This window comes from Panthera pardus, unplaced genomic scaffold (assembly GCF_024362965.1).
Source record: "Panthera pardus isolate Hobbes unplaced genomic scaffold, ASM2436296v1 HiC_scaffold_8, whole genome shotgun sequence".
In the NCBI taxonomy this organism is placed as follows: domain Eukaryota; kingdom Metazoa; phylum Chordata; class Mammalia; order Carnivora; family Felidae; genus Panthera; species Panthera pardus.
In genome coordinates this window covers 8,541,137-8,565,413 of record NW_026527013.1, presented here as the reverse complement: position 1 = coordinate 8,565,413, position 24,277 = coordinate 8,541,137, and the positions used below count along the sequence as shown (strand labels likewise).

Below are 24,277 nucleotides of genomic sequence, written 5' to 3'. Positions count from 1 at the left end.
GATCATTTATCTAATATCCAGGGCGAGGTCAGATGCCTCCGGCAGTTCATTTAAAGCCACCGGGTAACTCAGGAGCAGGCACCAACCAGTCTCTTCACTAAATCTCAACCCCCCTGAAACCCCCGAAGAGGAAAAAAGTCGTCGAACCCCCCCTTCAGAGCTTCGAAACAAACAGGGCCACCCTGAGGGATCCATCCGATGTCGGCGCCTCCCGATCCCCGCCCGGGTGGAAGGTCTCCGCTTCCGACCGAAGAGGGGCGGGCATTTCTGAGGCAACGGTTCAACCAGGGAAGGAGGTAGGCCTGAGGGGTGGCCTGGGGACACGGATGTGAACTCGGGCAGGGGCAGCGACGGCGGCCACGGGGACGAAATGGGCTCGGGCCAGATCTCGAAGGAAACCTTGGGCTGCGCGAAGGCGGCCCAGGAGCGCGGTAGGCACCTTGCCCACGCTCACGGAGGCGACTCCGGGGGCCCGGGACGCGTCGCCTTTGTGACAGGAGCGCTGGACGGACGCGAGGGAACTCCTTCGGCCGCCTCACGGAACCAGGTGCTTCGCGCGTCCCAAGCCGCACCTCGAGCCCCGCCCCGCCCCGCCGCATCCGCCGACTCCCATTGGCCGAGGGGAGTGGCTCGAGGCTCGCCTGTTCCAATCGCGCCCAATGGGAGCTTGGGGACTGGCCCTCGAAGCCGGAGGCGGGGCTGGAGGCGGTGGCCACCGGCAGAAGCGCGCGTGTAGCGCCCGCGAGGCATCGCAGCGTCCGGCTCCGCGGTCCGGAGCCTCCCTAGCGCAATAGGAAGCTGCCTGGGGCGCCTGGGTACTTGTCCGCGGGCGGGCGCAAACGGGCGCCCGCAGGGACCCCAGGGCTTCTGCTAGTCCTCTCCCTACAACAGCTCGGGGGGAGGGGGGGGTCCCTGCCTCCCTAGGGCTGGAGAGCCCCGTGTCCCGGTCTGAGGGAAGATAAGGGGGGTCCCCCCTTCTGGCGGAGACTTGTGGGGAAAACCTCACCCCGCTTCTCCTGACTCCCCCACATCCCCAAACCCTCGCAACCCTCAGCGCTCCCTCCAGCCGTTTGGGAAGGACTTCGTGCCATTTTCCCACAAGTCGTAAAGGATGGGGGCATTTTTCGCATCCTTCCCGCAAATTACCAAGGGGCTCCCCAAGTTCTGGGGGGTCATCGCACCGCACGCGGGCGCCTGGAGCCAGCCTTACCTGCCGTCCCCACCGCTGCGAGGAACAGGGCGGCGGCCCAGTTCAGCCCCCAGCCCGCGGCCCTCATGCTCCCAAGCCTCCGCCCGTAAAACACCGGCCCGAGTCTGGGTCCGCAAAGTCCGCACAGGAAACCCGGGTTTGGCGCGGCCCGGCGGCGACTGCCTGCGGGGCCCCAGTCATTTGCAGCATTTCAATGTGAGTTTCCTCGCAGGGGGAGGAGTTTGCAGTGGGGTGATTTTCGAATATCTTCACCTCACTGCGGGAGGAGGAGTTTCGAGAGGAGGAGTTTCGAACGGCCGATGTTACAAGGGCTGTTAACCCGTGAAGCCCTGAGTCGGATTCCAGTCTTTTCCAAACCTCGCTCCCGAATCGTCTAATAGGCTAATGACCATCGCCCCCTGTGCCTCCAAAGGGAAAACGGGACGTATCGGAAACTTTACCGTCGCCTTTCCCTACTTGCCTTTGCCTTTCTAGGAATCGTATAGAGATGTTAACGGAGTTTTCTTCAAAATACTCATCAGTGAGGAATTTAAATAAAATCTTCACAAAAGTACAGCCCCCAACTGATCCAGTGAATCCAGCGTTTGGATCAATATGAGCAAAAACATCTCTAAAATCATTGATCCAGTCGGGGTCTGGACATAAATATTGATTTATTCTTTTAGGAGAAGGACTGGAACAACCAGGCTGCTTCCTCTCCCCGAAGCAAAATCAAAACAAAACAGCTTGCAGAGTTGAACCTGATTGCCTTAATCACAGAGGGCTGATGGAGAGCTGCTTTTAAGAATCGAGTCTCTTTTGGGTGAGATGCCAGCAGCCCCTTGCCAAAAAGGCACATGTGAGAATCTTGCCTGAACCCCATTAAGGGTCTGGCAGTCTTGGAAGGGTCCTCCAGGAATGAGCAGAATTCTCTGGGGTTTTACACATTGATCCTGGGAGGGTGAACTAACCTCTCAGCAGGCTTATGGGGAAACCCAAGAGAGGAGGCAGAAAGGGAACGATTGAAATCTCAGAAGGAAACGCGCGATTAATCCAGAGTAAGAAAGAGCAGTCTGGAGCTCCAGCTTGGGAATCAGACCCTGGGTGAATAAATTAGCTTTTCCAACGAGGAAAGGAGAGGAAATCATGCTTGCTTCCCTTACATGGCAGGTTCCATGGGGGGGCGGGGGGGGGGGGGGGAGTGTCAATTGAGATAATTAACAATCACCTGGGAAAATTTGTAAGGATGGGCAGGTTCTGGGAGTTTTTGGCACATTTATGAATGTCATCATCAAATTCCGTTCCTAAGACCACATGCTACTTTTTTTTTTTTGTCAAATAAATAAAACTAAGTTTTCTTTCCCTTCAAAACAGTTACAACACCTAACAAGCCCAGTTTCTGGTTTTGAGCCCAGCTTTCTCTTATTCACCTGGTGGTTGGAGGCCCTTTCTCCCCATCAGGGCTGAAAAAATTTACCAGGAAGGAGCTCTCTCCTGGGAAGGGACTTGGCTTAATGTCTTCAAAGCTAATTCTACATAGATGTAAGGGCAGGCGTGGAAAAGGGCCATAAAAGCTCTGTAAAGAACATTTCGGGGGTGCCTAGGCCTGGACAAGGTCTCTCTTTGACCTTCCCCGTGGAAATCACAAGGCCACTCTGTCCCTGCCACACACATGGCCATGGTCATATATTGCCTTAAGAATGGAGTCATGCTGTTTAATTTCTCTGCTTCCACTTACAGGAGCCTCCATTCAGGACTAGCTCATAGGGTTGTTTTGACAATTAAGTAAATTAGTAATACATAGATGTATAAAGTGATTGATTAGAACCACGCTTGGCACAAAATAAGCACCATATATGGATTTGCTTTTTTTTCTGTTACAACTACATCATTTTTCCTTCTTCTCTTGTTCCCTTCCTTTCCCTTCAGGCCACGGTAATCAAAATAGTGTGGTATTGGGGCGCCTGGGTGGCTCAAGCTGGTTAAAAGTCTGACTCCTGATCCCGGCTCAGGTCACGATCTCACGGTTCATGAGTTTGAGCCCCGCATCAGGCTCCGAGCTGACAGTGCGGAGCCTGTTTGGGATTCTCTCTCCCTTTGTCTTTGCCCCTCCCCTGCTCGTGCTATCTCAAAATAAAGAAAGAAACTTAAGACAAAAAACAACAACAAAACCGGTGTGGTGTTGGCATAAAGACGGACATAGACCAATGGACTAGGATACAGAGCCCAAAATAAACCACGCGGGTCCGGTCAAATGATTTTTCGTAAGGGTGCCAAGACCATTCAATAAGGTAAGGGCAGTGTTTTGAACAAATGGTGTTGGGAAAACTGGATAGCCATGTGCACAGTGATAAAGTTGGACACTTCTTACTTTCACCACATACAAAAATGAACTCAGACTGGAGCAAAGGTGTAAAAGGAAGAGCTAAAGCTATGAAACTCTTAGAAGAAAAAATAGAAGTAAACTTTCATGCCAGTAGACTTGGCAATGATCTCTTGCACGCGACACCAAAAGCACGGGCAGTAAAAGAAAAATCTTTAGAAAAGATCTCAGAAAAATCAAAAACTACTGTGCATCGGAGGACACGCACAAGAGAATGAAAAGACAACCTATGGAAGGGGAGCAAATATTTTGCACATCCTGCATCTGATAAGGGTTTAGCATCCAAAATACGTAAAGACCCCCTACAACTCAACAACGAAACGACCCGATTAACAATCGAACAAAAGGGAGCACCTGGGTGGCTCAGTCAGTGAGGCATCCCACTTTGGCTCAGGTCCTGATGTCACGGTTCATGAGTTCGAGCCCCGTGTCAGGCTCTCTGCTATCAGCGCAGAGCCTGCTTCAGATCCTGTGTCCCCCCCCTCCCCCCACCACCCCTCCCCTGCTTGCCCTCTCCTTCTCAAAAATGAATAAACCTTTTTAAAAAAATGTCAAAATCCAAAACCAGAAAAGCACAAGCATTGGTGAGGATGTGGAGAAATTGGAACCGTGGTGTGTCACTGGTGGTGAGGCACGGAAGAGAGTTTGGCAATTCCTTACGAAAGTAAACACACTCTTACTATGATCCAGAAATCACTCTTTGCTATGTACCCAAATGACATGAGAACTTCAGTGGGTGGGGCGTCTGGGTGGCTCAGTCGGTTAAGGGGCCAACTTCAGCTCAGGTTATGATCTCGGGGTTCACGAGTTCGAGCCCCGTGTTGGGCTCTATGCTGACAGCTCGGAGCCCGGGGCCTGCTTTGGATTCTGTCTCTCTCTCTCTCTCTCTCTCTCTCTGCCCTTCCCCGCTCAAGCTCTCTCTCTGTCTCAATAATAAATAAACGTTAAAAAAATTTTTTTAAAAACCCTGCATGCGGATATCTATAGCAGCTTTATTCATAACAGCCCAAACCTGGGAGCAACCAAGATATCCTTCAGCAGGTAAATGAATAAATAAACCATGACACATCCAGCCAATGGAATATCCATACTAAGAAGAAATGAGCTTTCAAGCCATGAAAAGACCTGCAGGAACCATAAATGCGTATTAACAAGCTATTCCACACTTGCAACTGTGTGTGTCACATTCTGGAAAGGGCAGATCTATGGGCATGGTAAAGCGATGAGTGGTTGCCAGGGATCTGGGGGCGGGGGGGTTGGGGGGTGCAAGGTGAATGGGCGGAGGCCAGAGGTTTTTTTAGGGCCGTGGAATGATTCCGTGTTCTACCGTAACGGTGGCTACATGTCATACCTTTGTCCAGATTCAGAGATTGTACAACATGGAAAATGAACCGTAATGTCAACTATGGACGCTGGGTGACAATGACGTGTCAGCGCGGCGGGTTCCTCCATTGTAACGAATGCACCACTCTGGTGGGGATGTTGATGGTGGGGAGGCCGTGACTGTAGGGGGGCAGAGGTATGTGGGAAATCTCTGTACGTTCCGCTCAATTGTTCTTTGAACCTCAAACTGCCCAACTGTGCATGGCAGGAGAGGCACTGAGGTGGGGACAGGGAGAGGTGGGCTAAAGGGCGGGGCACACGTGTGGAACCCTGGAAGGCTGAAAGAAGATGAGGATGGACACCCGAGAGGCCTTGGCATGCCCTTCAAATGAAGGAAACTATTTCCAGGGCAGTGAGAAGCATTTGAGGCCACGGAGCTGAGAGATGCATGCTTAACGTGGTAATTTGGGCAGATGATTCATTAATTCGGTCATGGGACAGGGTGGGAGAGAGGCCTGGGCAAGAGGTGAGGTGGGGGCAGGGAGAGCGGGAATGAGTGGGGATTATGCCTCTTAGGTTATATTTTATATTTAACTCACACCAGTTCGTCATCCACACGAATCCTGAAATGCAAGGTTTGGTCTTTCAGAGTCCGCACCTTGTCACGTTTCATGAAATACACCCATGTGAAATGCATTGCTTACAGCCTGCCCGCACATGGGGAGTTTTCTGAATTTTGAAATATCTGGAAGACGCTGGAAAAGCTTCAGAGGTATGGGAAATCTGGCCGGGCCAAATTCTAGGACCTTGGACAAATCACTTTCTGGGTCTCTGTTTCCTTGTCTTTATTCCTCATTCAACAAAAATTTCCTGAGTGTCTACTGTGTCCCAGGAACGTTCTATGGTGCTGAGGACCCCAGGGAGACAAGACTTCACCCCTCCTGGAGCTGAAGTTCCAGGGCAGGAGATAGCATGAAACAAATCAGTGAGATGGTTTGGGATAACCAGATTCAAAACACGAGAGGATAATATGAAACAAGAGTGGCTAGTGTGGGAGGTGTCTATTTTTATGACTCTTTTTTTTTTAATTATTTGAGAAAGAGACAGAGAGCAAGCAGGGGAGGGGCAGAGAGAGAGGGAGACACAGAATCCGAAACAGGCTCCAGGCTCTGAGCTGTCAGCACAGAGCCCGATGCGGGGCTCGAACCCACAGACCGCGAGATCATGACCTGAGCTGGTCAGCTGCCTAACCAACTGAGCCACCCAGGCGCCCCTATGACTTTTTTGCATGGAGATAAAATATACATCCAATGTGGTCCACAAACCTTATGTGTACAGCTCCATAGATTTTTTTTTTTAGAGTTGTACATGGCTTTAGTTTTTTTTTAAGTTCATTTATTTAAAAAAAATTTTTTTTAACATTTATTTATTTTTGAGAGACAGAGAGAGGCAGAGTATGAGCAGGGGAGGGGCAGAGAGAGGGGGAGACATAGAATCCGAAGCAGGCTCCAGGCTCCGAACTGTCGGCACGGAGCCCAATGCGGGGCTTGAACCCACAAACCGTGCGATCATGACCTGAGCCAAAGTCGGACGCTTGACCGACTGAGTCACCCAGGAGCCCCTCATTTTATTTTTTAGAGAGAGAGAACACCGAGGGGGGCTAGAGAGAGAATCCTTGCTGTTGGAGCGGAGCCTGATGCGGGACTCGAACTCACAAACTGTGAGATCATGGCCTGAGCCGAACCGGGAGTCGAGCCCTCAACTGACTGAGTCACCCAGGTGCCTTCCCCCACCCCTTCAGAGACTTATTTCATAGGTACTCATCTGTGTAACCACCACCTAGAGCAAGATAGATAATATTAGCAGTGTCCCTCACACCAATGGGCTGAGCTTAGATGGGAAAAGGAAAGAGGCTTCTCTGAGGATGGGGGCTTTTAAGCGAAGGCCTGAATAACAAAAAGGACCTGGCCAAAGGAAGGGCGATGTGGGCAGAGGGATTAGCAGGTAGAAGGTACTTGAGGTAGGACCGAGGTTAGAACATTCCAGAAGGGAGGCCAGTGTGGCTGGGTTAGAGTGAGTGAGAAGAGGTGATGGGGACAGGTTGTGCAAGGCCTTGTGGGCAGTGGGGAGGACGCTGGCATTTACCCCAAAAGTCGGAGCCACGGAGGGTTCTGAGCAGAGGAGGGGCAGGACTTGGGTGCTCCCAGGCGCCTGTTGGCTGCTGTGGGGGGGACAGAGCGGGAACTAGGAGACTCAAGCGCAGCGATGAGCAATGATCAGATCAGGCTGGACCACGGTCCGGCCACGGAGGGGATGACCGTCAGATTCTGTTTACATTTAGTCTGAGACGCCACCGGGGTCCCAACGTCCTTGGGAGGCACATACCCCTAGGTCCCGATCTGAGGAGGCAGGTGGGAAAGTGTCTTTCACCGTGTCCTGTGATGCTCGACGTCTTACCAGGATGCGTCATATCGATGTAGCACCACTTAGGCGATTCAGGAAAAGGTGAAACAGAGCAGTCACGGAAAGACAAATACTGTACAGTTCCATCTAGAGGAGGTCCCTGGAGGGGCCAGATTTATAGAGATAGAAAGAAAATGGTGGTTACCAGGAGGCAGTGTTTAATGAGGACAGCATTTCAGTTTGGGAATGTTTTGAAGGTGGATACAGTCATGATTATATAACACCGGCCACCAAACCGTGCACTTAAGATGGTTAAGATGGGGGGGGAGAGGGCGCTGGGTGGCTCAGTCAGTGTGCGACTCTTGATTTCAGATCATGACGGCACGGTTTCGTGAGTTCGAGCCCCGCGTAGGCTCTGCGCTGGCATCACAGAGCCTGCTTCAGATTCTCCCTCTTTCTCTGCCTCTCCCCTGCTCACGGTCTCTCTCTCTCTCTCTCTCTCTCAAAATAAATAAATAACCTTTAAAAAAATGGTTCAGGTGGGGAGTTTTATGTTATGTGTATTTTGCCGTGATGAAAAATTAGAAAGGAGAAGAAAAATTAAAATAAAAATAGAAAGGAAAGAGGAAAGGAAAGGAGGGAGGAAAATAAATAAATGAGAAAAAAAAAAACAACCCACATTATGAAAATCTCCTCTAAGCCACGGATGAGACCTTGGCTCCTACAGCTTCTTGCGTCAGCCAGGGTGAGCCTTGGCCTCAGGGTCTAAGTCAAGGGCAACTCGGCCTCCCAGCCCTGTCTTTCAGGCCGCCCCTACCCTGGCTGCCAGGAACCCATGGGAATCCAGGGAGAAAAAGCCCCCGGGAGAAGCCCTCCAGGGGCCCCACAGACCTGTGCCTGCCCTTCCCATTCTGCATGTTACAACAGTCAGAGGCCTGACGGCCTGGAATTGGAGCTCTGTGCTCCTTGGCTGAACTGACTGCAACTCATGGTCTTGCGTCACAGAGGTGGGGGAGAGGTGAGGGGGTACATCACACCTGTTTGCAGGGAAAATGGATACTTCTAGCTGCCTGCAACTATGGTGCCTTTTCTTTCCCTTCTTCTTTTTTGTTAATGTTTATTTTTGAGAGGGGGGAGGGGCAGAGAGAGCGGGAGACAGAGGACTCCAAGCAGGCCCTGACAGCAGAGAGCCCGTTGCGGGGGCTCGAACCCACAAATGGTGAGATCATGACCGGAGCCGAAGTCGGAGGCTTAACCGACTGAGCCAGCCAGGCGCCCCTCATTTTTTTTTAACTTCTATTTATTTAAGTAATCTCTACATCCAATGCGGGGCTCGAACTCACAACCCCAAGATCAAGAGTCACATGCTCTTCTGACTGAGCCAGCCAGGCACCCGGTTATTCTATTTTTAATTGTTTGAAGAAACTCCATATGGTTTTCTGCAGCAGCTGCACCATTTTACATCCCTTTCCTTTGTTTATTTCTATAAAATCCCGATCCCATTTCAGGCTGTGATGCACCCAGGCTATACTGATCCAGACTCCCTTGCTGTTGCTGGTAGCCCTGAGCCCCAGTTGTAATCAGTGAAGCAGGTGGAAATGCCTGCTCCTGTAAAAACACAATCCTTGAAAGGAGAAATGCTTTCTTTGGCTGTTGACTTTTCCGCCTTCTTCTCCTCCTGTCTGGATGTTACGGCAGTGCCTGGAGGTGTTAGCCACTGTCTCACCTGCATGAAGGTGAAAGCCACATACTGAGAACGGTTGAGAAGAAAGCCAACAGAGGTCAGCTTCAGGATCACCTTTTTATTTTTATTTTTAAAGTTTATTTACACCCAATGTGGGGCTCAACCTCACGAGCCTGAGATCAAGAGTCGCATGCTCTGGGGCACCTGGGTGGCTCAGTCGGTTAAGCAACTGACTTCGGCTCAGGTCATGATCTCGTGGTTTGTGAGTTCGAGCCCCGCGTCGGGTTCTGTGCTGACAGCTCGGAGCCTGGAGCCTGCTTCAGATTCTGTGTCTCCCCCTCTCTCTGACCCTCCCCCGTTCATGTTCTGTCTCTCTCTGTCTCAAAAATAAATAAACATTAAAAAAAATTTAATTAAAAAAAGAAAGAAATTCTAAAGGATAGCTATGAGCTTTCCCAGCATCGCTTGCACAGGAACACGAGCATGTGACCTGGAATCGGCCAATCCTATTCTCACACCCAAGACTTTGACTCCAGAGCCAGGCTAGGAATCCAGCCCCCATGGTCCTTTTGATTCAAAAACCACCCAGGCTGGTTTATGTCATTTGTAAACAAGAATCCCACTGGATAAAATGTCAATGAGACTCAGACTGAATAACAAACGCCTGGGGCTAGAAAAACCACCACCGAGTTACTTCCTCAAATTCTCATCCTCATTGTCTCCTACTTAGACTATCTCTCTGAGGTTGATCTAAATTTTATTTATTTCCATTATGATCTTGGATTACAGCACATGCTTAAATGTAAAAACTTTAGAAAGTAGAAAACAGAAAAACATAGAAATTACCAAGAAGAGACGTCCGCAAACAACTCAAGATCATCACCGTGTGTATTATTTATTCCTGTAATCTATTTTATATATGTGTAATGTATGTCTTTATGAAATGGGATTATTTTTTATTTTGTATTTACTTATTTTTGTAAAGTTTATCCTGAGAGAGATAGCACAAGTGGGGGAGGGGCAGAGCAAAAGAGGGAGAGAGAATCCCAAGCAGGCTCTGCCTTATCAGAGTAGAGCCCGATGCAGGACTCAAACTCAGAACTGTGAGATTATGACTTGAGCCAAAACCAAGAGTTGGACACTCAATCAAATGAGCCACCCAGGCCCCCGAGATTCTTTTGTTTTTCTAAAAAAAATTTTTTAACGTTTATTTATTTTTGAGAGACAGATATATAGCATGAATGGGGAAGGAGCAGAGAGAGAGGGAGACACAGAATCTGAAACAGGCTCCAGGGGCCGAGCTGTCAGCACAGAGCCCAACGTGGGGCTCGACCTCAGGGACTGTGAGATCATGACCTGAGCTGAAGTCGGACGCTTAACCGACTAAGCCACCCAGGCGCCCCAAGATGGTTTCCTATGTACATTGTGGTACTCACTAAACTTGTTCTTCTAGGACCCAAAACGATTGCTCCTTTTGTCCCTGAGTGAAGCTATAGGTGGCCATATGACTTGATTCAGCCAAAGACATTAGGCAGAAGTGTCACCTTCAGGGAGATGCTCTAAGTTTCATTTTCCTGCCTTGGTGACTATGGAGGCAACTGTCAAGTCAGAGCCTCCAGGTTTCTGGGTCCCTGGGTAACTACCATTATACGACCCTGTAGTATGTAAAGAAAAGAAGTCACCCTTTGTTGATAGATCCCAATTAGACGATGAGAATGTTTGTTACAGCAACATATAACCAGGTTTCATCATGAGACAATTTTTTAGACTCTTATTCTCAAATAATGATAGATTCACAGAAGTTGCAAAACGGTACAGAGAGGTCCCATGGACCTTTCCCCCAGCCTTTCCCAATGGTAGATAATCTTACATATTCTTACATAACCATAGTACTTTATTGACTATGGACATTAACATTAGTACAATACAATTAATAAGACGATAGACTTAACTCAAATTCTTTTTTAAAAAAAATGCTTAGGGGCACCTGGGTGGCTTAGTCGATTAAGCATCTGACTTCAGCTCAGGTCATGATCTCACAGTCAGGGAGTTCAAGCCTCACATCAGGCTCTGTGCTGACAGCTCAGAGCCTGGAGCCTGCTTTGGGTTCTGTGTCTCCCTCGCTCCCTGCCCCTCCCCCACTCACACTCTGTCTCTCTCTATCCCTCAAATTCATTTATTTTGAGAGACAGAGTGAGGGAGGGGCAGAAAAAGAGGGAGAGACAGAATTCCAAGCAGGCTCTGCACTGTCAGCACAGAGCCCGATGCGGGGCTCCATCTCATGGACCCGGAGATCGTGACCTGAGCTGAAATCAAGGGTCGGACGCTTAACTGACCGAGCCACCCGGGCGCCCCTAACTCAAATTTTATTGGACAATACCATTTATAGCCCATTTCCCCCTCCTTGTATCATATATAAGCCCTTTCTCCTGCCCATAATGTTTAATGGCTATTCAGTATCTTCTGGATAAACCCTAATGGGTGTTGATGTTGCCTTGTTGAGCACTTTTATTCCCACCAAACCCATGGAAAGGATACCTGTTCTCTACGGACTGTATCCCTAATGATTTCCTTAAGGGAAATTCCTGAGAACGGAGTATAAATATTTTGAGTCATCTTGTCTACTTGCTTTTTGGAAAGCCGTATCCAGGTATCGCCGCACTGATGTCAGCCTGCCTGCCCACCGCCTTGCCAACGCTGTGTGTTAGCATTTAACAAATCGTTGCCAATTGGCTAGGCCAAATAATGAAAATAAATAAATAAATAAAGTATTTCATCACTGTTTTTTATCTTTATTTTTTACCAACGTTTTTCAAATTTATTCTGAGAGAGAGAGGGAGAGTGCGTGCGCATAAGCCGGGAAGGGGCAGAGACAGCGAGGGGGAGAGAGAGAGAATCTCAAGCACAGAGGCTGCACTGCCAGTGCAGAGCCAGACATGGGGCTCGAACCCACAAACAGTCAAACCCACGAACCGTGGGATCATGACCTGAGCCGAAACCAAGAGTCATGCTTAACTGACTGAGCTACCCGGGCCCTCTGGGAAAGAAACGATTTTTAGGATTCTCTTCAGGAGGGTCTATTTGCTTCCTCTCCCAGGATATCAAGGAAGGCAAGAAGGGGCAGGAAAGCAACATTTGAGATGAGGCTCAGAGGAAGGAGATTTGCCAGGTGGGCCATTATGGGAAGAAAGCGCTTGGGCAAACACCAGTGAGCGTGTGGTGTAAAATTTCAGGGTGGCTGAGGTTTAAAGTGCTTATGGCTGGAGAGTTGCCAGCTCAGAGGATCTGGGGCTCACATGCACCTAGGAGTTGAGAGTTTAGACGCCTCTGGCCATGTGGGAAGGACAGCCTGGCAGGGAGAGAGTGGAAGCCAGGGAATCAGGGAGGAGCTGATCACACCCGTGATGGTGGCTGAAGCTTGAGGTGGGGGCCGGGGGTGGACAAAGGGCAAGGTGAGTAGATTGAAGTTACTTAGGAGAATGGCCCAAGCTGGGACACTGACCGGGTGGTGGAGCCTCAGGGAAAGGGATGACAGCTGAGATGGTCTGATGGGGGCCACTGGGGCCACTTGAGAAGGGGGGCAGTCAGGTGTGGGAGGAACATGATCATGTGGGCCTTGGCCACTTCATAAATATTAACGTTCCCCCCAAAAATGAATGGCCTGGTTGCAGTAGAAATCTTCGAGACCATGACATAACCTAGAAATCTTCTGTTGAGTTAAACATTGGTGAGGAATTAAGACATGGTTCTTGGGGCGCCGGGGTGGCTCGGTTGGTTAAGCATCCGACTTCGGCTCAGGTCACGATCTTGACCCGTGGGTTCGAACCCCGTGTCGGGCTCGGGGCTGACAGCTCAGAGCCTGGGGCCTGCTTTGGATTCTGTGTAACCGCCCCCCCCCACCCCCCACCCCCGCCTCTCCCCTGCATGCGCTCTGTCTCTCTCTCTCTCTCAAAAATAAACATTAAAAAAAGAAAAGAAAGAAATGGTTCTTATAATGGACAGGTGTCCAGAACCTCATCAGCTTGGAGAAGCTCCCAACTCCATTCTCTTGTCCCCGGTCCCGGGAGTTAACAGCTGTTCCGGACATTGTGTGCTTGGGGTGCATCCTGAGAGAACTTTCTCTAAACATTCACGTGGCAGTAACTCGGTTCAGAGGAATGCTCTAAAGATCTGTCCGGGTTAATTAGACCCGTGTCCTCTGAAAACTTGTTTCAGGATGTTCCAGTTATTGCTGCTGCCTAAGAAATCACCCCACAGCTCAGTGCCTAAAAAAACCCAATCCTTTTTATTCTCTCTCAGGGTTTCCATGTGCCAGGAGTGGGGGAAGGGCTCAGCTGGGCAGGCGTACAGAGCTAGGGGCCGGAGCCTGAGAACTCGGGGGTTGGCCAGGCACCTCTTCCTTCTCGTTGTGCAGATCTTTTATTTAAAACAAAAAAAAAATTTAACGTTGATTCCTTTTTGAGAGACAGAGCGTGAGCAGAGAGGGGGCAGAGAGAGGAAGACACAGAATCTGAACTCACGAACCGCGAGATCCCGACCTGAGCCGAAGTCGGATGCTCAACCGATTGAGCCACCCAGGCGCCCCTCATTGTGCAGATCTTAGGGGGGGTCTCTCGGCATCAGCTTGTTTTGGCTTCCTCAGCCTCCGGGCAGCTGGCACCTTGGAGGGAGCCTTCCAGCAAACAGGGCGGAGCTGTGGTGCCCTGTGTCACTTGCGTTGCACTCTGCGGGTGACCAGCAGGTCCCAAGCCAAATTCCGGGGGAGGAGAATTAGACTCCGTATCCAATGAAATCGAATGGGGGAGTTGCAAGGTTCTAGAAGGGCACGTGGGGTGGGAGATGTTTGTGGCCTTCTTTCACCTATGGGAGTCTACATCCCACCTTTTTTTTTTTTTTTTTTTTTTTGATTTTATTATTTTTAAAAGTGAACACTATGCCCAATATGGTGCTGGAACTCATGACCCTGAGATCAAGAGCCACACTGCTCCAGGTCTATACTCTTCTTCTCTGTTAAAAAAAAAAAAAACAAAAAAACAAGAAAACAAAAACTTTTTTTTAATGTTTATTTTTGAGAGACAGAGAGTAACAGCACAAGTCGGGGAGGGGCAGAGAGAGAGGGAGACACAGAATCCGAAGCAGGCTCCAGGCTCTGAGCGGTCAGTGCTGAGCCAAACGTGGGGCTCGAACTCGTGAACTATGAGATCACGACCTAAACTGAAGTCGGATGCTTAACCACTGAGCCACCCAGGCGCCCCCACTTTTTTCACTTAAAAAATTATCTTCCTTTTTGTTGTCACCATAGAAAATGGAGGAATGCCTGAAGAAGGAAGTAGAACCCTCCCAAGTACCTTTTGGTTTCTTATCTCCCAGTGGGCTCAGAAAGTGCTGAATGCTGCCCAAGGCCACACAGCCTGGGAGTGGCAGGGCCAGGACTCAAACCCACAACCATCAGACCTGGGAGGCAGGGGGGTATGGCCTGACAACACTGCTTCCAGGGCTGGCAGTGCAGCCTCGGGGCAAATACGTACTTCCCTTCTCTGTGCCTGTTTTCTCATCTGAAACCTGGGCATAACCACCATCCAGCAGGCAGTGAGCAAACTGTGTGTCCTTAACTTTAGCTGGGCACGTAGGTACCAGAAGCAAGGCTGCATTTCTCAGCTTACTGTGTGGCTTTGTGTGGCCACATGACTATGTTGTGGCCAAAGGGCATAAGAGAGTGATATGTCAGTTTCCAAACTGGGTCTCTAAGGGGCGGGGTGGGGCCTTCTCTTTCCCCTTGCTTCCTTACTGGTGGCTGGAAGGTGGAATGGATAGATGGAGTACCAGCAGCCATCTTGGGCCACGAGATGACCTCGGATGTATGTCTGGTTGTTGCTAGAGGAACAACACAGGTGGATGGGTTTTCCAACACTGTGAGGCCCCAACTCTAGACTCTGCACGAGATGTATACACTTGTGCCCAGTAATTCAGTATTATTTTGCATCTTGGTGTCTTTCACCAACAAGTTATATTATACCAATTCATGGATCATATGACATTTTGTCATACCAAAGTTCCACTTGTACTTTTTGCTCTCCTCAGAGGACTCATTTTTAAACTGGCCTCATCCTGAATATCCTGAAATCGAGAGTGTGGTGAGGTGACTTTCTGCAAGCACTAAAATAAATTCGCATCTATTGAAATAAAGGCAAAGTCATTACAACAAACGAAAAAAATGTGGACTTCCAAACCGATGGGGAGGGAAGATCCTGGCAAATGCACGCCCTAAAAGCAACAATGAAACTAGACAGGGTTCGCACAGACAACCATTTCAGGATCCTTGAGATTGATCAAACGCATTCAACAAATTAAAAAGTGTTTATTGGGGTGCCTGAGTAGTTTAGTCGGTGAAGCGTCAGACTCTTCTTGATTTCGGCTTCGGTCATGATCTGGCAAGTCACGGGACTGAGCTCCGTGTCGGGCTCTGTGCTGACAGTGCAAAGAGCCTGCTTCGGATTTTCTCGCTGCCCCTCCCCCATTCATGCTTGCTCTCTCTCAAAATAAATAAACTTTAAAAAATTGTCTTTAAAAAAAAGTGTTTATTCAGGAAAATCGGAATGGCAGGTGAGAGCGGTGGGAGGCTGGGATACTTTTTGCCTGCGGCTGCTTCCTGCCAGCCAGGCCAGGACCTGAAAGTCACCACCCGGCCTTGGAAATGAGCAGCAGCAGATTGGAAATAGGTAGGATTCTCCTTGTGGGATGAATGGGAAAGGCCAAGTTCTCCTAACCAGCCTGAGGTTGGGATCGTGGTTGCCACAGACTGGCAAACTGGGCAGCGGTTGAGCGGCCTGGTGAATGAGGCAGCCAGTGACGGCTCCACATACTGCAAGGGTCCAGAAAGCTGCCTGCAGGTGCGAGGCTGCGCGCATGCGCTGAGAAACGTGGCGCGCGCCCCGCGGTTCCATGCAACCTGCTCAGGGGGAGGCGGCGCGCATGCGCTGAGAGACCCTAAGAGAGCGCGGCAGGAAGCCGAAGCAGGTCCAGCCTGCAAGCTGCCGAATATATACAGGGCCACCAGCACGGAGCCTCAGTGACTCTCAGGTGGCTGTCTCTGGCTAATCTGGAAGCGAGGCCGAACCAGGGGCGCCTCCTAGAGGAAACCTGCTTCAAAACCAAAACCCAAACCTGAGCAGATACATCAGCAGCTACACGATGTTGGGGAAACACTCTCCAGGGTTAGATCAAGTTAATCACTGAACAAAGAAAGTAGAGCCGTCACCACCGAAATTCTTCATGGGGGAAGAGGGAATGACTCCGAATTGTTAACAATATATTATTTAAAACGTCCATTTTGGGGGCACCTGGGTGGCTCAGTCGGTTAAGTGTCCGACTTCTGCTCGGATCATGATCTCACCGTTGGTGGGTTTGAACCCTGCGTAGGGCTCCGTGCCCACAGCTCAGAGCCTGGAGCCTGCTTCAGATTCTGTGTCTCCCTCTCTCCCTGCCCTTCCCCCGCTCACACTCTGTCTCTCAAAACAAACATTAAAAAAAATTTTAAAAACAAGAAATAAGTACAAATAAAATGTCCATTTTGAACAACAACAACAAAAAAATCGCATGACTTACACTGAGGAAAATGGTCAACAGAACGTTTCTCTGAGGGCGTCCAGATGTTGGGCTTCAAAGCGGCCATTATAAACATGTTCAAGGAACTGAAGGGAACAGTGTTTGAAGAACGAGAGGCAAATGCGATGGCAATGACTCATGAAGAGAGGATCTTAATCAAGAGACAAAAAGCATAGAAAAGAACAACGTAAGTTCTGGACTTGGGAGCTCTCTTTGATGATCTGGGCTCCCACAATGCCCTGGACTTCCCAGGTAACAGCCCGGGCCTCTGTGTGGCACCTGCCCGTTTACATGGCTGTCTTGCCGGCCCCACCTTGGCTGCAGGCGGGGAGGGAAGGCCCTGAGCTGTCTGCTCCGGGAGCCTGAGCTGCAGATCTGATGGTATGAGGACTGCGCAAGTCCTTCTCCTCCGCTTGGGCCTCGGTGTCCTCCCTGTGGAGTGGGTCCTGTGGGATCTGGTGATGGGAGGACAGGGCCCTGGCCGAGGCGAGGCGCCCTCCCACCCCCCCCACGCCCCCAAGGCATTCGCCACCATGCAGGGAGCAGGGAATGAGTCCACCGGAAGGCAAGGCTGTGAGTTTTCTCATCTGTTTAATTTATTACTGTTTGACATCCAGTGACACTGACATACCCCCGCCGGGCCTGCGGACCCCGGCCCCGGCGAGTCTGACCTGTCCGATAAAATACAGTACAAGGAGTGGACGGCTACAAAAACATGCATCCACGGCTTAAACTACAGTGATTCCAAACTGCGGCCGCAACAGTACTGCCGGGAAAGGAAAGACAACCAGGTGTCGTGTGTTCCCCAATTCATAATTCTTTTTTTTTTTTTTCTTGTTTTAAACAGTTAATGCTGTTACAAACGCTACTGATGCCGGGACGGGGCCAGACACAAACAGTCCTACATCTTCTCTGCCGTATAAATATGGAAGATTTTCGTTTATACAGTTTCCCCCAAGTCTGAAACTACATCTGCTGCTACCCGTTACTGCTAAGGGCTACGCCGCCTCGGCTCTGGAACCAGGGGCCCGGGGTCGAGACTCTGGAATGTTGGGACTCAGTCTTCCTCGCTGCCACTTCCTGAGCGGTCCTGGAGGGGGACAGGAGGAGAGAGCACAAGTCAGCCCTGCAGCCGAGGGCACCCGTCCCCTCCCCGGGGCCTACCTGGGCTCTAAGCACGTTCGGGAACTGAACAGCCTTGGCTGGGTGTGAGGCCAGAGGCGGGGCAGCCTTTGGCTTCACCCCCACTGCCACGGCCAAATCTCAATGTCATTTGCTCCCAAGGACTGGCCCCCGCGCCTCCATCGACTCTTCCTCGAGATCTGGGAGGCTCGCTGGGCCTTCTCTGCTTCCTCCCACCACCGTGTGCCTATCCCTGTGCCCCCGACCTGTGGCATCAAAACCACCTTGGTTACGTAAGAGGTCTGCTCTTCTGTGTGAACGGTTTAAACAGCTTGGCAAGGGCCACAAAACGCTTTGCTGGATCCGGCTGGGCAGATGGGGAGCTTCACAGCCCAGACCCTCTTCTCCAGAAACACAGTCCAGCCCTCCATGTTCAGGACACCACTAATGTCCTCCTCATAAGGTCATCATGTATGTCTACAGTCAGATTTACTCCGAGGTAGCAGTTTTTGCTGCTATCCTTGAAAATGGCATGACAAAAATAGCAACGATGAAAAGGGCCCTGAGGCGGTTTCGCTGGGCCAAGCACCACGTAATCCTCCTGACCTCCCTGCTTTGTGAAAGTGGAAACTGAGGCTCAAAAGTGAAGCGAACATCCCAGGTCCCAGTGCGGGGAAGGGCCGAACATCCCGGCCACAGCCAGGAGGCAAAGCGTATCTGAACCCAGCGGGTGGGTCTGCCACCCCCCCATGCCCACAAAAATGCCCACCGTGGGCTGGATGCTCCCGTAGCTTCTCCCCAATGCAGAGGGAACGCGGCACCGACATTCCACTCGCGGCAGCGCTCACGGGTCTTGTAATTTCAGATCATGGCATTTTTGTTTTTGTTTTTATCCACTACCATTCTTGGGAGATCATCCTACATAGGCCGGAACGGAGCCACGAGCGGAGGCCTCGGGGTGTTCCCCATAGATTACACAGGGCAAGGGCCTGCCGAAAGCCTCCGCTACCGAGGGTGCTGTGTCTGCTCAGAGAGACAGACGGGGGACAGTCTGGTGGCATCTTCAACCCCAGCGTCTCCTGACCCCGCCCCCGATACAAACCCGGCACCGCTGGCCTCAGCATGGCGGCCCCGGTGTCCTGGAGAGGCAACGCTGCCCAAGTCGCACAGACTTGGGTCTCGAGCTATGTGCCATGTACGATCCTAAGCCTCAGCCTTCCCATCCGTGGGGAGGGCTATTAGAGCACTGACCCTCCCAAGGCCGTGCCAGAGGTCTTGGATCTGGCATGGGGACGCATCTCCCAAGACCCAACTGCCACTGGCTACCTGCTCCTGCTCAGGCCGGGGCTCCGGGGGCTCACCTCCTCCTGCTCCTCTTCACTGTCATCATCGCTCACCACCGGCTTGGCCCGGGATCCGCGGCTCGGTCGCCGTCGGCCGCCCTTCAGCCTATCCTGTGCCTTCTCCTTCCGGCCGAGCTTGATCTTCACTTTGACAGAGCGGGCTGGGGGGGGGGGGGAACCAGAAAGCGGGGGGGAAAAGAAAGACAGACGTGAGCTGGGGAGAGAACGGCGAGCCGAGCCAGGGGCGGCCGGGGGCTGCCTGGCTGTGACGTGGGCTTGCCACAGCACCCACCGCGGGGACTCACACTCAGACTCGGAGCCTTCCTCCTCGCCCTCCTCCTCCTCCTCGCTCTCCTCGCCCTCGCTGTCGTCCTCTTTTTCAATTTTCTGCCGCACACTGGTGAACACCGACTGTAGGACGATGGAATCTTCGTAGATCTGGAAGGAGACGTGGGGTTTGAGTGAGCTGGGGCCACGGGCCCTGCCCTCTGGCAAGGACAGCCTGTACAGGGTAGAGTGTCATCTCAGTAACCCTTTCCCAATCAGTTCCTGAGAGAACAGGAGGCTTATGAAATGGCCCCGGAGAACAGGGTGGGTGTGTTAGTTTAGGAACGGCTGCGGGTTCCTTCCTCCCTCTGAAGAATCCCAGAGAGCATTTGCTTTTCAAGTCGCTGGAAACACATGTCCCTTGTCTAAGGCAGTGTTTCCCCCAAACTTAGAGGAGTGTAAAATCCCTTTTCCAGGAGGCATCTACCCTAGACACACTTAGGAACAGTTTGCTAACGTGAGGTTGTATGTGTATGCTAATCTCATTGCAGGAAAGAACGTATCTACACAATTCCTTTCGAGGGAGTCCCTAGCGAATTCAAAATAAAATTTAACATGTACACTGGATCGCTCATAGGGTCATCCTGGATGGATGGGACTGAGTTTATTTCCTCCGATCTGCTTGTTATTCTCTTTGCCCCTTTTAGTAAGGAATACATTGCCTTTTTTTTTTTTTAACGTTTATTTATTTTGAGAGAGAGAGAGTGCAAGGGGAGGGGCAGAGAGAGAGAGAGAGAGAATGAATCATAAGTAGGCTCCACACTGTCAGGGCAGAGCCCGACTTGGGGCTCGAACTCAAAAACTATGAGATCGTGACCTGAGCCAAAATCCAGAGTTGGACGCTTAAATGATTGAGCCACCCAGGCACCCCTACATTGCTTTTATAATTGGCAAAATATTCAAAGTTGTTGGGAATTTTTTAAAAGTTTTTATTTATTTTGAGAGCAAGAGAGAGAGAGAGAGAGAGAGAGAGAGAGAGAGCTCACGAGCACAAGTCAAAGAAGGGCAGAGAAAGAGGGAGAAAGAGAATACCAAGCAGTCTCCATGCTGTCAGCACAGAGCCCAATGTGGGGCTCTTACTCACAAACTGTGAGATCAAGACCTGAGCCCAGATCAAGAGTCGGACGTTTAACTGACTGACCCACCCAGGCTCCCCAGGAATTTTTTTTTTTTTTTTTTTTTTTTTTTTAAATCAGTCAATTCAAAATGGAGTGAGGGGCAGGCTGGCTTGGGGCCTAGCTGTGAAGGTGGCCAAAGCTAGGAGCGGCTGCCCTCAGCCCCAGGCGCCTCCTCACCAGGGAGCCCTCCAGGTTGAAGGTCTGAGCGTTCTGGCACAGCAGCATGACGTCCTTCTCCAGGTCATTGAGGCTGCGATACTTGTGGTTGCGGATGCGCTCCTGCGGGCAGGGTTCGAGAAGCAGCCTTACCTTGGGAATCTGCCTTGTGCCCAGGGACCCTGGGGCCGGGAGTCCCTCTGCCTCACGCGGTCACGGCCCAGTCTTCCGGGTGACTCTGTTTAGACTTGGACGCTCAGGCCCACTGAACACAAGAGCTGCCTGGCCAAAGCCCAGGCCGTGGGTGATCCCGAAGGAGCCTCAAACGCTGGCTGCCCACCGACACGACCGTGGGACCCTCTCCCCCAACCTGCACTACAGGTCTCTTGAGGCCACGAGGAACCCCAAGAGCCCGTGACTGGGTCCCCGGTCAGACGGTCTGGGTTCTGCCCAGTTTGCTCCTGGTCACGTCTCACACACTCCTCGTAGCTCCCAGAGGGGGGTGCCCATGGAAGGTACCGGGTCAGACCCCAAACACTAATGTAGGCACATCCCTGCAGAGAAACCCCAGTTCCCACATCCCACGCCAGGGTTACCTTTATCTTCTTGAAGTCCACAGGCTTGCGGATGAGCTCGTAGTACTCGGGCAGTTCCTTGCGGGACGGCAGCTGGATGAACACCTCGCTGAGCTGACGTCCACTACTACTGCAAAGCGGGACACAGCGGGCGTCACTCACAGGCCCCGCCTGCTGGGAGAGCCCCCACTTGGCCAGCGCCCATTGTTTGAGGACAAAAAGGGTGAGAGGGTCGATGCGTGCAGGAGTGATTTCCTGTGAGTTCTGAAACATTCTCTCGAGAGGCGACCATGCACAGAGAGGCCGGGGATGCATCTGAATCCAGCCTCTGCCCTCACCCCAATCCTCCCTGCCCCTGGAGGGAATGTCGCCAAATACCGTAAAAGCCTTGGCACTCGAAAGAGGCAGAATCACAATTATAATTATGTATGATACAAAAATCTGCTTATGTTGCAGTGAACTTCAGAGAATTTAGCAAAAACCCGTGGAAGAGAAAGATGCCCCCTGGAAAGACGCTAACAGAAGACAAAAGCAGTTTACTGGTGCTTGCTATTGGGAAAGCGCTGGTTTTCCACAGGGGAGCAGAGGAAAGCCGCGTCCCGAGTGGCCCTGAGGCGTGGTGGGGTCTCACACTGGTCTCCTGGGCCTCGCCTTTGGGGGAGCCATGCACTCGGCCACCAGGCTGTGCCATGCCCACGCCTGGCTCTGTCTGGGGACAGGAGCTCGGAGGGACAGCACTCCTGGGGCCTGCCTGAGGAGGAAGGGAGCAGGCACGTCAAGGACTGGCAGATGGGAGAAGTCAACTCTTAGGAGCTCAGTCTCCCCTTCTGCTCTGTCAGCCCTGGAGGACAGGGACCCTGCCTCGTGGGACCCAGGGAGCCGGTGACCTGGTCGAGGCCCTGCTCTGCAGGTCCTCTCTCATCACCTAGGACCCCACACACGCTGGCTGTGGTTTCATCTGGGTCCCACAGCCCAAGCGTCTGGCCCCTGGCCTGGGCTCCTTTCCAACTGCTTAGCAACTTGGCTTTTTCAAAGTCACCTCTGTGAGATGGACGACCGGGTCTCAGTGCTGCCGGCAGGCTGAGGCCCTTTGGCTCCTGGCAACTGTGGCCTCCTCATGAGCACTTCCTCTCTTCTTTTCAAGAGAGTTCTAGAAGGACAGAGCAGCCCACCCTCTCCAGACTGCTGTCTGCACATACTGAACGCACCCCGTTCTCCTTTTTGTTTACTATTCTGGAAGTCAGTAGTACCAGCACGATTGCGTTTTGAGTTTTGCTGCTGGATGCTCCCAACATCACAACTGCGTTGAGCAGTGGCTTTGTTTGGGGTGCCTGGGGGACTCAGTCGGTTGGACGTCCGACTTCAGCTCAGGTCATGATCTCGCAGTCTGTGAGTTCGAGCCCCGCGTCGGGCTCTGTGCTGACAACTCAGAACCTGAAGCCTGCTTCAGACTCTGTGTCTCCTTCTCTCTGCCCCTCCCCCACCCACACTCTGGCTCTCTCACTCAAAAATAAATCTAACGTTAAAAAAAAAAGAAAAGCAGCAGCTTTGCCAAGACAGCCTCCCTGAGGCCGGGATTCTGGAAGCTTTTTGCCCATTTGGGGTTCCTGTGCCTCATGAGTGCCCTGGCCCACCTCCCGCGGCTGAGGTCTCCTGAGGTGCAGGCCCAATAGACATGAGCTGGAATCCAGTCCCTGCACCTTTTGTACTCTAGACACCGGACATTTGGTCCTTGCTCTGGGCTGGGCACTTGACATACACGTTCTCCCTAAACTGTTATTCCAACTGCTGCAACGAGCACGTGGAGGTGGGAGGTTCGGCAAGCCGTGCCCAGACGCAGCCCGCCTCGGGCCTCCGCCTTCCAGCCCGTCCTTCAGGTTGTGCCAAGCGGGGATGCCTGCGCTCAGCGAGTGCCAGCCTCCCCCTTCCTTCCGGGCTGAGCGTTTAGCCACGTCCTGCCCCATACTGGGTCCAGCGGGTCACAGATAGGGGAGGGCAAGCCACCCGCGGGCCGTCGTTCCCAGGCCGTGGGCCCCTGCCTGGAGTCGCAGGCTTCCCCTCTCCTGGAAATGGCCGGGGGTGGTTTGGCCACAGAGAACGGGAGCTTGTTTGCATCAACTCCAAAAACGCCAGGAGGTATCAGGAGGCCCCGGGCGCTCTCCTTGGGCCAGGCAGACCTGAGCCGCAGCCCACCGCCCACCAACCTGCACGCATCCCGCGATCTCCCCCGTAACCTCCCAAGAGCTCCTCCTCCTCATGCTGACAGAATGGTCAGACACACTAACGGCATTTCTCTCGCACAAGGGACTCCCTTCCTCAGTGAGACAGACTGAGGTTTTCTCCATTTCACTTTTTAGAGACGCCAATTGACCCGCAAGATTCACTCTGCAGCGCGCTACTGGGTGTGGAGACTGTGCCGCACGGGGCGTGAGGGCTGGGCTCCGTCGGCCACACGTGCTCACTGGTGGCATCCAGGATGGTGGCTGAGCCTTGACACGCGCGCGGCCCTCGAAGGAGCTCACGAAGCAGGACTCTAGCGCTGGAATACAGTGCAAAAAAGTTTTGTAATAAAACCCTCTCTCCTCCGCTGGGCTAAGAAACTGCTGGAGAAAGGAAAGGATAGCGAGCAACGGGGCCGTCTTACAAACCTCTAGAATAATGGCGTCACTGAGGATAAAGGTCCGCTTGGCCACCCTGCCTAACGTTTCTCTGGTGCAGTGAGCTCTGAGTGCGGATGGCCTGGGATTGGGAGCATGTGACAGAGGGACAGCGCACCAGGACGACGGGGGACTTTTAAAGCCACCCTCTCTCGAATAGTAAAGACCTTTTGGAAATCCACAAAGCCCCGAGATGTCATTTTTTATCCTCAGGAGTCCTCTGGAGACCCCTGCCCTGCCACCATGACTGCGGCAGCAGGCTTGGGGCCAAGAGCCTTCCTCACGTCTGCATCAGAGGTAGACAAGTCACGGCTGCCTACCTCCCCGAGCATAAAACCCAAAGTCCTTCTGGTGGCAGCTTGTCCCTCCAGTGTGGGCTGTCCGTGGCCTCT

At 51.9% G+C, this 24,277-nt stretch overlaps 2 protein-coding genes across 7 annotated transcripts in view; both read right to left on the bottom strand.

Moving 5' to 3' along the window:
* LDLR (low density lipoprotein receptor) overlaps nucleotides 1-1,403 on the bottom strand; it is a 30,606-nt gene extending 29,203 nt beyond the window's left edge. The window contains exon 1 of one of the 2 annotated variants that reach the window (XM_053898508.1): nucleotides 1,211-1,403. In XM_053898508.1, coding sequence (XP_053754483.1) covers nucleotides 1,211-1,277 — 67 coding nt within the window. In that variant the 5' untranslated portion in view covers nucleotides 1,278-1,403. Of the gene's footprint in view, nucleotides 1-439; nucleotides 783-1,210 lie in introns of those variants that run through there. The other variant, XM_053898510.1, reaches the window with a different exon arrangement.
* A 15,758-nt stretch (nucleotides 1,404-17,161) lies between these two features.
* SMARCA4 (SWI/SNF related, matrix associated, actin dependent regulator of chromatin, subfamily a, member 4) overlaps nucleotides 17,162-24,277 on the bottom strand; it is an 89,626-nt gene continuing 82,510 nt past the window's right edge. For 3 of the 5 annotated variants that reach the window (XM_053898490.1, XM_019427693.2, XM_019427695.2), the window contains 5 exons: nucleotides 21,250-21,358; nucleotides 20,675-20,776; nucleotides 19,358-19,490; nucleotides 19,071-19,213; nucleotides 17,162-17,677 (listed from right to left, as the gene is read on the bottom strand). In XM_053898490.1, the coding sequence (XP_053754465.1) occupies nucleotides 17,645-17,677; nucleotides 19,071-19,213; nucleotides 19,358-19,490; nucleotides 20,675-20,776; nucleotides 21,250-21,358 (520 nt within the window). In that variant the 3' untranslated portion in view covers nucleotides 17,162-17,644. The remainder of the gene's footprint in view (nucleotides 17,678-19,070; nucleotides 19,214-19,357; nucleotides 19,491-20,674; nucleotides 20,777-21,249; nucleotides 21,359-24,277) is intronic. The other 2 variants (XM_053898491.1, XM_019427696.2) reach the window with 1 other exon arrangement.